Here is a 13,739-nt window from a genome sequence, read left to right on the forward strand (position 1 = left end):
AGGGAAGACAGATGTGGCTGTTAGAGCTGCTGACAGTCTAAGAACAAGCGCTAAGAGGGAGCCACACACAGGTAAGGACGGAGCGAGGCAAGAAGCCATTATTATACCAGGATCTTGTCCGCTTTCTGGAAGGTTGATGCCCATAAAGGGCTTGGGCTTATTTACGAGACAATGAAAGACTGTGTTTATTAGCTCTTGTCTCCCCAGCTCCCACCACCCCTCACCCCATCCCCAACCCAGTAAAAACAAAAAACAAAAAACATTAGGTTCTAGAGGAATCATTCAAAATAAAAGTCAGCTCCAGCACAAAGGCCACAGTCCTTGCCAGTTGGTTTTATTCTATTCCAGAGTGAACATATTAGGCATATTCTCAACAGCCCAGGGAATTGTTCTCTCCCTATAGACTATTAGGTTTCCTTTTTTCAAAGCATCTCTGAGTATTTTATTTTTTTTAAAGATTTTATTTATTCATTTGAGACACAGAGATACAGAGAGAGAGAGAGAGCATGAACAGGGAGAGAGGCAGAGGGAGAGGGAGAAGCAGGCTCCCCGCTGAGCCAGGAGCCTGATGCAGGGCTTGATCCCAGGACCCTGGGATCATGACCTGAGCCGAAGGCAGATGCTTAACCATCTGAGCCACCCAGGCACCCCATCTCTGAGTATTCTAAAATGAACATTAAAAAAAAAAAAAAAAAAAAAAAAAAACAGGGAAGAATTGGCATGCAGCCAGCATCTCAAAGACAAGGATAAAATCCCAAACCTACTGCTCAAATGAATGAGTGGTCTGTCGGGACAAAACAAAAGCAACCTAAGTGTTAAAATTGACCTCAGAACCTAGGAAAATGTTCTCTGTCCTTCAGTCTCCCAGTCATGGTCTCTCATCTTTTCATGGTGAATTTTTTTTTTTGGGGGGGGGGATGGGAATCTGTCTCTCTTCTGTGTTCACACTTATTCTCTATCCCTTTTTCTTTTGGTTTTCTGCCTCTGTTCTTTATTTCTCCTCCCTCACCCCATCTCTCTACCTTTCTCTTTTCCTTCCTGAGTTTCTCTCATCTCTTTTTCATGAACTCCCTCTTTAATAGACCTTAATATGAAATTGGATTATATTTTAAAATATTTATGAATAAGTTTCTATATCCTCTGTTCTTAATGTTTCACCCGAGTAAGTTGAAAAGTCTTTAATTCTCTCTGTGCTGATTACACATTACTGACGTATGTGTTAGGTTGTTGAAAAGACTTACAGGATTCAGACAGGTTCTGCTGGTGACACAGCTTTAATATGAGCAGGTGGTACAACACAGCACCAGTGGGAGAAACACCTGCACTGGATGGGGCCTGAGATCTCAGGCGCAAGCTTCTATGTCCTTCCACAGCTGGGCCCCACAGAACAAGCTCTGTACCCAGTTCTCAACTCACCACCAGGATGTCTGCAACCACCTGGGCCCCAGGAAGCCTAAGCTCCACTCCTGGTGGAGTCTCTTAGAGTGAGCTGGTCATGTAGGCACATTCCAGCCACCTGACCAGCCTCAACTGTCAGAACCCTCAGCTCCACCAAAACCAAGTGCAAAGCATAAATCCCGTTATTTTCACTCAGCAACACAGCAGGATGGTACATTCTGCACCCAAACTCACAGACCCATGGTGGCAAAACAACCTTTATCTTCAGTTAATACATTTTGAAGTTTTGGTCAGGACAGCTTTAGGGACCCTGTAGGTAAGTGTTGGTCAGTTGATACCTGCTGAGATTAACTCATACTATGCACTCTTTCTCTTAAAAACACAAATACTTTCTTTCTATTTATCCTAACGTGGCTCTTTGCTGTGAGCCTCAGTCTGTGTTTTCAGAATAGATACCTCCCAGGCTGATTACACAAAATGGAAGGGATGAGCCACGGCAAGCTGCTCTTGCTGTCTCTGACAGGCTTCCTTCTCAGCCCTCAGCTTCCACTTCATCTCCAGGATGGTCCTCTCTACCTCCTCCAGGGCTCGCTCTCGCCTTTCCACTGCCCTCTCCCGCCATTCCACTGCCCTCTCCCTCCTCAGCACCTCCTTTTCCCTTTGGCTGGCCCACAGAGCCAGGGCCCCCACCTGCTCCAGGAGCTGGGCCCAGTCGCCCTCGATACCCATGGGGAGTTGGGGCCCCGGGGGCCTCAGGTCCTTGCGCTGCCCCACCTGACCATGGCCGGTCTTCTCCAGCTCCTCTCTATGCATGCTCTTCAGATGTTTCCACAAGGCTGTGGTGCCCACGTTCACCCCGGGGCCACGGCTCACCTGCCTGCCACACAGGCGGCAGGTGGCATATTGGTTGGGGTGGTGGCCAGCACGAACAGGGGCCAGGTGGAAATACTCCCATACCTCAGAAAACCGGGTGCCCTTGTTGTGGGGTGTAGGGGCAGGCATGGCGCTTGCGAAAGGGCCAACCAGTTCTCCCTTCTCACTGACTGCCTCTTCCTCCTTCATCTCTAGGTCTCTTTTTACCTTCATCTTGGTTCCCTCCTCTTCCTCTTCTTCCCGCCTCATCCTGTGTCCTCTTCTACAGCTTTCCTTGAGCCAGAAGTCTTAGCTGAACCACAGCTAAAGCGAAATGAGTAATTGGGAAGGGACTGTGGTAACTCTTGGGGATTCACAACAAAGGTCAAAGGCTGGCCACACCTGAGTGGTGTGAAGTTTCCACTTCACAGAGAGTCAGGGTGAGTCAGAGCCACATGAAATGGCCTCTGAGGCTCCCGTGTACATTCCCTCCAGGCCCCAGATATGTATTGATCCCTCCTTGTCTAGACCAGAAAGGCAAAGCAAATGAGTCCAGGAATCACAAAGAATTCAGTGTTCTCTACATTAAGTACCACCCTGAGTTTTTGAACATTGGAAATTTTAGGTTTTCTCTTGATTCCCTCCTGGCTGCTTCCACTGTTTCTGTGTCCTGGATGCCTATATATGGGTTTTGGAGGCTTCGAACCCTTGGGCTGCTCACGACGTCCCGGGCTGGGGCCTCACTGGCCTTCCTCAGGGTAGGGAGAAGCATGCCCCGGAGAGAGAGAGAGACGCTGATGGTGGGAGACACCCACACTTCCTGAGAACTGTTGCAACAGAGAGTCCAAACTCTGGGTAATAAAGTTCCCAGTGTAAGGTCAGTCTGGCCCTAGAGAGGTCCCTCTGGGGCTGAGATTCTGAGAATTCCGAACAGCAGGCTTAGCTGTTTTCAGCAGGAGGAACTGGCATGCACAGAGGAGGGAGAGGTGGAGCACATCTCCACAGACTTGTCGCCCGACGGTCCTCAGCGAGCAGCTTACCCTGCACCTTCCCTCGCACCATCACCTGCAAAGCCAAGAGCCGATAAGACTTTCCCGACAGCCACTTACTCCGGGAGCTTGCCTGATTCACCCCCATTGAAATAAATAGATGGACAATTAAATTACATTGTAAAAAATAGCCTGACATCTCTCTCTACTTTTGGGGATCATTTCTTAAGTAATGGAGAGCCTTGTTCGTCAAGCTTTGCAACCGCAAAGAGTTAGGAAACACTCCCACCCCCAGCCCTCCAAGTGGGGACTTACTCACAGGCAAGCAGGGCTCTGAAGATGTGCCTGAGGCTCTGGTGCTGGGTGAGGGCTCCTGCACGCTGTGGGCAGCCAGTAGCTGACTCCTGCCCCCAGGAGGAGGGCGCCTGCAATCCTGTTCCTCCCGCTTCCACAGGTGCCTCCTTTCCAAGTGGATGTGTCCCTGCCTGCCCACACACAGACGCCAACTTTCTCTCCGCCCCCCTTCCACACCCCCGAGAAAAGAGGTTCCTGGCACAGGGCTGGTAATAAAATAGTAAGTCGAGCACCTACAAGTCTTAGTTCTGTTTCCAGATAACTCCATCATCTGGCCTCTTAAGCAAAGGAAAATATGGAAGGGGGGGAAAGGGTGAGATTTCAGCAGAGAAACCACAGGCCTCAACGACATCTGTGCTTTCAAGTATCTTGTCCAATTGTCAGACCGTGAGTCTCAACAGTGGGTTTGGAAACTATGGATGTTGTAAATACAGTCAGTGGAAAAGCCAAAGAACTTGCAGAAAAGGGAAGATTAAGTGAGAGGAAACCTCCCAAGTTTAAAGAAATATGACAAGTTGAGAGACAGATTTGAGGTTGCTTTTTATTATATTGTGTAACTGGAATTAGAAAAGCTCAATCGCTATTGGCTTGTATTCTCAGTTGGAGTGAAATAAAAGAATAGTCACAGTTTAAGCAAAAATTTTATATTTACATAAATACTATATTTATATATATGTATATTTAGGAAGGAGAACCTACCAAGAGGAGACAGGAACATTTTGAAGAAGGTGTCTGTGGAAGAAAAATGCTTGAGTTATAGAAGAAAAGATAGAAATGACAGTAGAAAACAGACTGAAAGATAAATTTCAAGTGAAGAAAGAATGTTGAGAGGAAGAAAGACTCCAAATAGAAATGAAGAGTTGGTAAACAAATAGGGGAACTTTAAAAAAAAAAAATTCCTCCTTCTAAACTAAAAAGCTAAATGTTTTTTTAAATGGTTCTGTGGAAAGCCCTTATGAAAAGGTTCTGCCCAAACTTAGGCAAACTGAATCTGGGCTAATTTACAAAATGGTCAGCATTTCAGTATTTCATCTGCGGAAAAAAGGAAATGATCATTCTTACAGCCAGATGTGGACTCAATTTTCCTGACTCCTCAATCTCATCATGCTCCAGCCTCCCGCTGGCTTCCCTCTGCTGCCAGGACAACGTGCCCAACTCACATGTCGGCCTACGAACCCTTTCCGTCTATCCACCTTTGTGAATTCCCCACTATTTTCCACCACAGGCCACCTGTGGAGTCCAGGCCCATGTCTTCCCTGTCTGCAAAATATAACTCCATTCACTAAGTTATTCCCAGAGTTCACCCTTCTCTGTTCTCCTACAGAACTGCCCAAATACTTTTTGCCACTTACGACATCATTCTTTGTGCTATTGCGCATGTATTCCGTGTGTACTTAGAACAATGTGTGTTGGAGAAACCAGTTCTTTGGCTTGGTCGTGAATGCAGCAGCCACACATTAAGTGAGTGAGTGATTTTGACTTCGCAACAGAGGGATGTGTGTGTGTACACTCGTGGGTGTGTACACACAGACTCTTGTCCATATTTACTTCATATATATATATTTTTAATTTAAGATGTTTTTCTTCTTACTCATTTGGAAATTCCCGAACAGCAGTAGCTCTGCTTGCTCAGCAAAACCCTATAAACTTGATGTTTCATAGGAGGTTTGACTTGAGTTTGAACTAGTTAAGTCTGTGGCTTTTCAATTTTAGAGAGACTGGGAGGGAGGAGTTCAGGACGAGAACCACATTCTGACACAAAAATCTTAGAACACAGTCTGGAGGTGGTAGAGAGTATTTGAAATCTGACTCACTCCATAAGATCTGAATTCAGAGAATCCACAGAGTTAAAGCTTTTTAATATTTTTTTTAGTTGACAAGAGATTTCTTCAGTAAGCATGTTGCCTTTATAAAATAATGGAACCCCTACTTATTCCTGATATTACCATATCATCATCTTATGGTGGGTTAACTGAGCATGGAGAAAATGAGTCATGAGAGTGGTTAAAGGTATTGGCATTAATAAAAACCTTTACCACTTTTTTTTTTTTTTTTTAACATTTCATTTCCTGTAACTCTTACATCCCTTCCTGGACCACCTGAAGATAAACATCAATCTTTGGCATTTTATTGGATTAAATAAATTGAACTCTCTTTTCTTTACTAAATAAGAATATATTTTAGGGGACCTGGTTTTACTTTTGATTTTCCAGGACAAAAAGTGACATAATGTCATGGATCTGCATTGCTGATGCATGCACGTGTCCCCATTGTCAAGTGTGGAATGAGTGGAAAACCTGGCAGCTGCAGTGTTCACTACCTACCATTTTGGATTCCACAGATAGTCCCCTCCAAAAGTCTCATGATTTCCTTGGGCTTTTTGTAGGGATGTATGGGAGGGTGCTAAACTGCACCTCACTAGGACCTCACCAGAAAGATGCTACTTCGGCACCCTTAAATTTGGTTTCTCAACTCTGCTCAGGACCAAACTCTTTGGGTATAACTAGTCTGTGGGGAAATTGGCACACCAAGTATTACATATAGTTCATTGTTCTTTACTAGTTAACTAGTGAATCCATCCATTGTGGAAAATATTTGAGAACTAAGAACCAGGGCTGGTTATATGTAAGATACATATATCTCTTGATGAGAAAACAGATAACTATGAATGGGATTATAATTTTGCAGTGTCTCAGATAAAATGATGAGGAACCAATAAGGATATTTTCACCAGGCTGTTGAAATAAACTATCATCTCAAAAAGAGCAAATACGGTGTTGGAAATAAAACATAACTGACCCTACCTCTAAGCTTTCTGGCTTTGTAACATAAGCTACCTGTTCTGTCTCTTTCATGTTTCAGTACAATGTGTTTTACCAGGAAATACCTTGGACTGGGACTGGAGTAAGAGTTCCCAATTGTGCCATCGACTACATTCCACTCCCTTTAACCACCCTTGTGATTTGGTGCCTTGGTTTCCCCATCTGTCAAATGGCAATGATAAAGCATGTCCTATCTGCCCTATGGGATTTTTAAGATGATAAAATGAAAAATCAATTACATAAATTCTCTACAAGTCAAAAGTGAGATATTTACAATAATGGTTTCTGTGGTTGTTGCTATAAATAGTACTTTACATTATTTTGGGAGTGGAAACAACCAAAATGCATATATCTTTTAGCTTTTAGTATAACAGAATATTCTTTTCTGGCCTCTGACTGTTAGAGCTTCTTCCATCTTTCTAGTCTTTGGCTTCCATTTAGTATTATTTTATTCTTCCTATATAGAGTTGTGATCTCCCTTCTCCAGAACCCAGAATCCAGACTTGCAACATTAGTCTAGTTCTAGATTCTTCATAGGTTAACCTATGATTCCAGCCATGAAATCATAACATCTCTGTAGGAGACAGCCTATTTGTAGCTCACATTTTCACATAACCTCTGAAAGGTAAACGCAGCTTTGTTGAAAGTGGAGAAAATCATTTCCTGCCAATTTGCCTCATGTGACAGTTGGTGGGGATGTAAAGGGTACCAGTTTCTTCTGAATTTGCAAATAAGCCTTTCTATGTTCTGCCTTCACCCCCAGAGAACATTTACCTGCTCCCAGAGGAATGTATTTCCCACAGCAAATCTCACGTGGTTTATAGAAGGAGGCTTTCCTCAAGGTGAAAAAGAAGGTAAGGAAATCAGTCAGTGGAAATGGGTTTGGCAAAGAAAGAAAGAAAACAAGGAAGAATAGAAATTGCCATTGCCCAAGTTGATCTTGGCATTTAAGGACAGTTCTAATTCCAAAACAAACATCGTCTTGCCTACCAGATGGCATTTTCTGATACCGCATCTAGTGCCTCCAAGAATCAGTGTGGGTCACATTTCCCAGAATTAAGAAATACACCTGACTTTTTTTTTTTTTTTTAGGTTCATTTATTTTAGAGAGACAGAGAGTATGTGTGAGCAGGGAGAGGAATAGAGGGGAAGGAAGAGGGGAAGCAGATTCCCTGCTTGATCCCAGGACCCTGAGATCATGACCTGAGCCAAAACCAAAAGTCAGATGTTTAACCAACTGAGCCACCCAGGCGCCCCACACCTGACTTCTTTAACTCGCTTATAAATACTAATGTTTTATTCAACTGTTAGTAAAAGCAGATCTTTTATATGACGGCAAAAAAGTTTAACTCAACATACATTTATTAATAATTTCATTTAGTTCAAATAACTTAGCACCACTGCTTTAAGTCAAGAACCAAATACGTTCGACTTGTTCTTGTAAGGCTCTGAGTGGGGTGGGGTGGGGAAGGCTAGAGGAAGTATACATAAAGGACTGGGCTTTATGACAAGGAACTCCTCCAGGAGGATTAAAAATTCTTGGAACAGGAACACACATTGAGGCAAGCTCAGGTGAGAACATACAAAGCCGTATTTTTCATAGGTAGTAAACGGGCAGCACCTGCCAGAACAATCCCAGACATTCCCTGCCCAGGACAACAGCCCTTCTCCTTTCTCTTGAGTCATTTTTTTTTCTCAAAGCTCAGTATGTTTTCAACAGTAACTGAGTCCCATAGCTCTTGCTACATTATTATTTTTAACTGATAAAATAAAAAGTTCATGTTGATGAACGATTGTATCGATCCACTTGATTCATTTTGAGACTGTTACTGGTTTTGTTATTCACTTAGAAAACAATTCACCCATAATAATGATTGATGCAATCCTGAAAATATCTCTTAAAGGTCATTATAGATATGTTCTCCTGTTAAGTAAGCCCTGGTTTGATGTGCTGGTTACCCTCCCAACCATGAGGCCAGACAGTGTGGTACAACTGCATTTAGTTATTACTTTGGCAAGTAACAACTTCAAAATTAGCATTTAGAGCCTGTAGTGTAAAAAAGCTATGAGATTTCAGAAAGTTCAGGCCTACAGTGACAGATGGTTTTACATTAATTTCCTGCTACCATGTATGCTATTTGGAGATTGGACCAACAGGGGCAGTTAAACAGTTTCTATTTCTAAAGGAGACTCACAGGACCCAAAATGACAACGGTTATAAATCTCCAGCTTATTTCAGGAAAAAGATACAATATAACAACACCATTAAAGTAAGGATATACATCTCATGTATAGATTTACAGCAAGGGGGCCAGGGAAATCAGGCATGGGGCTCTCTGTAAAGGGCGGGGAGATGACCAACATGGCACAGAACACCTCCGAAGTGGGGAGCCTAAAATGGAGTCTTGGTTGAGGTTGTTTTAGATTTTACTTAGACATATTCCTGCTGTGTAGCCAGACTCGACAGCAGAGCCTTACCAGGTTCTAGCCCCGGTTAGGTGCAAATCATCAGTCTCACTGTTATCAATAAACAATGCTGGTGAATGAGGACAACCGGCCCCCAACCCCCTCAGACCCGTGATCACAAATAAAGCAACACTATTAATCAATACATTTTGTACCTTGACCATTGATCAATACCATGCAGGAGCTTGAGCAAAACAGTTTCGGTTAACAGTTTAGGCCTGCTGGAATAAACCCTCAGTGTGCAGAAGCTGTGGTTTGACCACTTTAGACTCTGTTACTGTCAACTGAACCATCCCCAGCCATGCCTTGACATCATTTTATGGCTCATACAGAAATCGCTGGTGACTGATCTTATTCTGAATCTGTCCTGTAGGAATATACATTACTAATGAAGAGAGAAAAATCAAAGGTGGATTTTTGGAGCTGAAGTCTGTTTTGACAAGGGTGTATGGTAATAAACCAGCCCAATCAAATAACCTGACCATCTGGTGTATGGCCCTATCTCCAGTCCCCGGAAATAAAGTGTGGAACATCTCATCTGAAAAGATCACTTTTTCCTTGGGTGAGTTGTCTATTTAATAAGGTCAACCAGGGGTGGCCAAGACTGCCATAAGCTCAAAACACTTCTAATTAGAACAAATAGAACCACTCATTATTTCCATGGTATTTTAATCTCGGAAAACTTTACACAACTCAAAATTATTAAATTTCATACTATCAAAACTTTTTTGACAAAACAGTGGGACTCTGCTTAAAAGAATTTCTTCAAATAAAAAGTAGCTGATTCCTGTTTCTGAGAATTTCTGGTGAATATGGCAATTTTTTTTTCAAATTTCATTTAATAACTTTTTGTTAATGTACCATATAATGAAAATTAACACTAATATATTGATGATCAAGAGAGGTTCTTAAAATCCTAAAATCCCTTCTGAGTCACAAAAAACCTTCAATTATATATAGCATTTATAATTGTAATACCTAGGAATGGACAAGCCATGTATGAGATATAAATAGCTTGAGGATAAGGACTATATCCTAATGATTTTCATGCCCCTAGGTTGAAGCACAGAATTTGGCACATTGAAGATTTTTATGACTTGAAAATTGATATGCAGGATCATTCTACTTATCACAATATTTGATTAACCAGAATATTCACTACTCTAAACCTGACCAAATAATAGAGATTTTACTGCATAAAAGATGTGAACAAATGTCTCAACAAATACAGCGACAACAGATTGCCTATAAAAAATAGAAGTTTGTAATGACAACTATCAAACATGCATATCTAACAGTAAAGTAATACTTAAGCAGATGTGTTAGCCATTATTACAACTCTGCAGGACCATTAACGTCTTTTACCACCTTCCTATTTTCAGAGATTCTGTAGTCTGTGACATACTCATAAAACCCAGGATAGCTTATAAGGGAAAGTTTCCCTTTGTTTCAAGGCCACTGTCTGCATGTTGGGTCCTACCCAGCCCTTTCACAAACGCAGGCAGTTGGTTCCTGGGAACCTTGGATGGGAAGGATATGTGGCTCAATGCGAATCCATCCCCACTATTCAGAAGCCGGTGCCATTCTGAATCTGGGACAGTGGCATCATGCCTATAATACTGCCTGTGTGTGTGTATATCCATACACACACAAACACATCTCCCTGTGAACTCTGAGTTAATCACTCAGAAATGGTCATGGCTTTACACTGGAACATCCATACTCAATTCTGTCTAGTTCCCTCAGAAATAAATGCACTTCCTTTCTAGAAGACTGAACACAGTTAAGGGCTACAGGCTTGGAACAGGGTAAAGGTAACTGGTTCTCACATAGTTTGCCAGTAACTTTGGCAGACTCTAAAGACGTGAGCTGAAAACAAAACAACCTTAAATTCCTAAATCCCATCACAGACAGAACCATGTTTGAAATTCCAATCTTTTCTGATGTTAAAACTGAGCTTTTCTTGGTTTAAAGATTTTATTTATTTATTTTTAGAGCAGTTTTAGGTTGACGGCAAAAGAGGAAGGTGCAGAGATTTCCTATACACCCTCTCACACACATGAATATTCTCCCTCTCTATCAGCTTCACGCACTGGAATGGTTCATTTGTTACAACTGATGAACCTACACTGACACATCATAATCACCCAAAGTCCATAATTTGCCTTATGATTCAACACTTGGTATTGTATATTCTATGGATTTGGACAAACGTATATTGACATGTACCCATCAGTGGCTTCAAACCGCCTTAAATTTTCACTGCCCTAAAAATCCTTTGTGCTCCACCTATCCATCCTTTACCCCCCAACCCCAACCCCTGGCAACCACTGATTTTTTTAGTCTTTAGAGTTTTGCCTTTTCCAAATGTCATATAGTTGGAATCATACGGTATGTAGCCTTCCCAGATTGGCTTCTTTCAATTCCTGATATGCGTTTAGGTTTCCTCCATGTTGTTTTATGGCTTGATAGCCTATTTTTTATAGTACTGAATAATATTCCATTTTATGCATGTACCAGTTTATATATCTGTTCACCTACTGAAATGTATTTCGGTTGCCTCCAAGTTTGGGCAATTATGAATAAAGCTGCTGTGAACATCCCCGTGGAGGTTTTTGTGTGGGCATGAGTTTTCAACTCCTTTGAATGAATACAAAGGAGTACAATTGCTGGACTGTAGGTAAGAGTATGTTTAGTTTTGTAAGAAGCCTCCCAACTGTCTTCCAAAGTGACCGTACCATTTTTGCATTCCTGCCAGCAGTGCATGAGAGTTCCTGTTGCTCCACATCCTCACCAGCATTTCATATTGTCAGTGTTATGGATTTTGGCCATTCTAGTAGCTGTGTAGTGGTATCTCTTTTTGTTTGAATTTGCATTGGTCGATGACATATTATGTGAATCATCTTTTCATATGCTTATTTGCCATCAATTTATCTTCTTTAGTGAGGTGTCTATTAAAATCTTTGGCCCATTTTTTAATCAGGCTGGTTGTTATCTTACTGTTGAGTTTTAAGAGTTCTTTGTATATTTCGAAAAATAGTCCTTTACCAGTTGAGTCTTTTGCAAATATTTTCCTCCCAGTCTGTGGCTTGTCTTCTCATTCTCTTGAACTGTGCTAAGTTTTAAGATCAGAAAATAATGAATAATTTTAGGATAATAAGGAAGGGCACTGATCCTGATACCCAAAGCACACCATAATTCCAATTTACAGGACAGCCCTTGATCTAATATAATTTTAGGTTCTGAGCAGATGGTTATTTTTCAATTGTCAAATGAATTTTTATCCTTTATGATCAAATATTAAAGCCAATAAATCTTGAAGAGTTCAGTTTCCCAAAATTATAGGTTACATTCTAGTCACATTCTAGCATGTGTCTTTGGGAATGACTTAGAAGATGCAGTTGAGACTCTGGAAAGCAATGTCATCACTGGATCATACTCCCTTACTTGTAAGTTCTTAAACACTTACTTCCAAACATTCTTTCTGCTTGTGGTAGTACTGCTGGGTGCTTTATGAACTCTGGGAAAACTTCTGATGCCTTGTGCAAGAGTTATTGCTTTATCAAGCCATTATTGTTGACAGATATTGAGATGAAAATACAGAAGAAAAATCTAAAGTAGAGAAATTCTGAGAATATTACAGAGCAAAAAGGAGATTTAGTAAGAGGAGAGGAGCTTTTGCTCCCCTTTGTTCCCAGAGAAGAGTTGGAAGCCTGCAAGCTAACAGTCCTCCGAGATGCTTCCTTCCCCACCTACCTCACAGTCTCCCAGGAAGTTCAGATGCTCAGTGATTCTTATTCTAGTAAACTCAGAAAAGGAGAGGGGTCAGTATAGGGTGATCAGTGGCTCATCAGGCAGCTGTTTGAGTAACCAGAGCCTACAGATTCCTGTGATTCAACAATAAATATATTTTTTAAAAGTTCTTTCCAAAATATCCTACCCTGCTGTTACCAAACCGCATGTTTGGCTGCCCCTCGCTCAATAGGCCAATACTCAGAAGAGGAGTTTTGATTGGAAAGGAATATGAGCTTTATTCAGCAGCCTGGCCAACTGGGGAGAAGGCAGACTCTTGTCCAAAAGCCAACTCAAAGGTTTCTGCCTGGCCCAGGGATTTTTAAAGGGGTTCAGGGCAGTTAGTTGGTAAGGGAGTGCAGTAGTCTGTAACATTTCTTGATGATGTGCAGACTTGGTGGTCCCAGCTAGAGAGGTTGTCTCAGTGATCCCAGTGCTGGGGGGCTGTGCAAGGGGGTCTGCTTCCTGTTTCAGGAGGTATAGGAGTGCTCTGTTCTTCCTAGGAAAGAATGAAAGAACTAGATATTCAAAGGAAAGTTAATCAATCACATGGCCTAAAGGCATTTGCTAAAGTTTAAAGACTACTAGGTTAGCAGGAGGGGCCAAAGTAGCTTCACTGCTGGCCTAGCTTATCAGAATGTCTAAAATTATAGCACTGTAAGGTCAATTTTTTGGCATGTACAAAGAGTTGTTTTGTTTTGTTTTGTTTTGAGGTGGAGGGGATTTTTTAAAAAAATCTTAAAACAAAAGTTGAATGCAAATACCCCCTGGGGTAAGTAATGTCTTTGCCATCTTCAGCTATTATTCATCATTAAATGGATTTCCATTTGGGATAGAGAGAGAGTTAGGGGTTAATGAGTCATATGTGTTTGAGTGTGCATGTATATTTCGGGATATGGAGAAAGGATTAAAAAGGGATATCTCAGTAGTGGGGCAAGAGAACCACTTGAATATTGAGGAAGAATATGCCAGACAAATACTTCCTATTTCATGATTTTTCTCAAACCCTGACTGATCCTAGGTATCCTAAGGACTTTATCAGTTAAGGACTGATCAGTTAAGGACT

General features: G+C 41.7%; 2 protein-coding genes across 4 annotated transcripts in view; one reads left to right on the forward strand and one right to left on the reverse strand.

The window, feature by feature from the left end:
- Positions 1–13,739, forward strand: part of CD96 (CD96 molecule) — a 100,990-nt gene that overhangs the window by 43,786 nt on the left and 43,465 nt on the right. For all 3 annotated transcript variants that reach the window (XM_032406511.1, XM_032406515.1, XM_032406514.1), the window contains exons 6-7: positions 7,179–7,269; positions 9,255–9,443. In XM_032406511.1, coding sequence (XP_032262402.1) covers positions 7,179–7,269; positions 9,255–9,443 — 280 coding nt within the window. The remainder of the gene's footprint in view (positions 1–7,178; positions 7,270–9,254; positions 9,444–13,739) is intronic.
- ZBED2 (zinc finger BED-type containing 2) lies at positions 1,867–2,573 on the reverse strand. The gene has a single exon (XM_032406517.1). The coding sequence runs from the start codon at positions 2,518–2,520 to the stop codon at positions 1,867–1,869; it is 654 nt and encodes a 217-aa protein (XP_032262408.1). The 5' UTR covers positions 2,521–2,573.

This window comes from Phoca vitulina, unplaced genomic scaffold, assembly GCF_004348235.1.
Source record: "Phoca vitulina isolate PV1807 unplaced genomic scaffold, GSC_HSeal_1.0 scaffold8, whole genome shotgun sequence".
NCBI lineage: Eukaryota > Metazoa > Chordata > Mammalia > Carnivora > Phocidae > Phoca > Phoca vitulina.

Excerpts from the sequence above, each read along its gene's own strand:
- ZBED2 (XM_032406517.1), bottom strand. The coding sequence starts at position 2,520 with ATGAGGCGGGAAGAAGAGGAAGAGGAGGGAACCAAGATGAAGGTAAAA.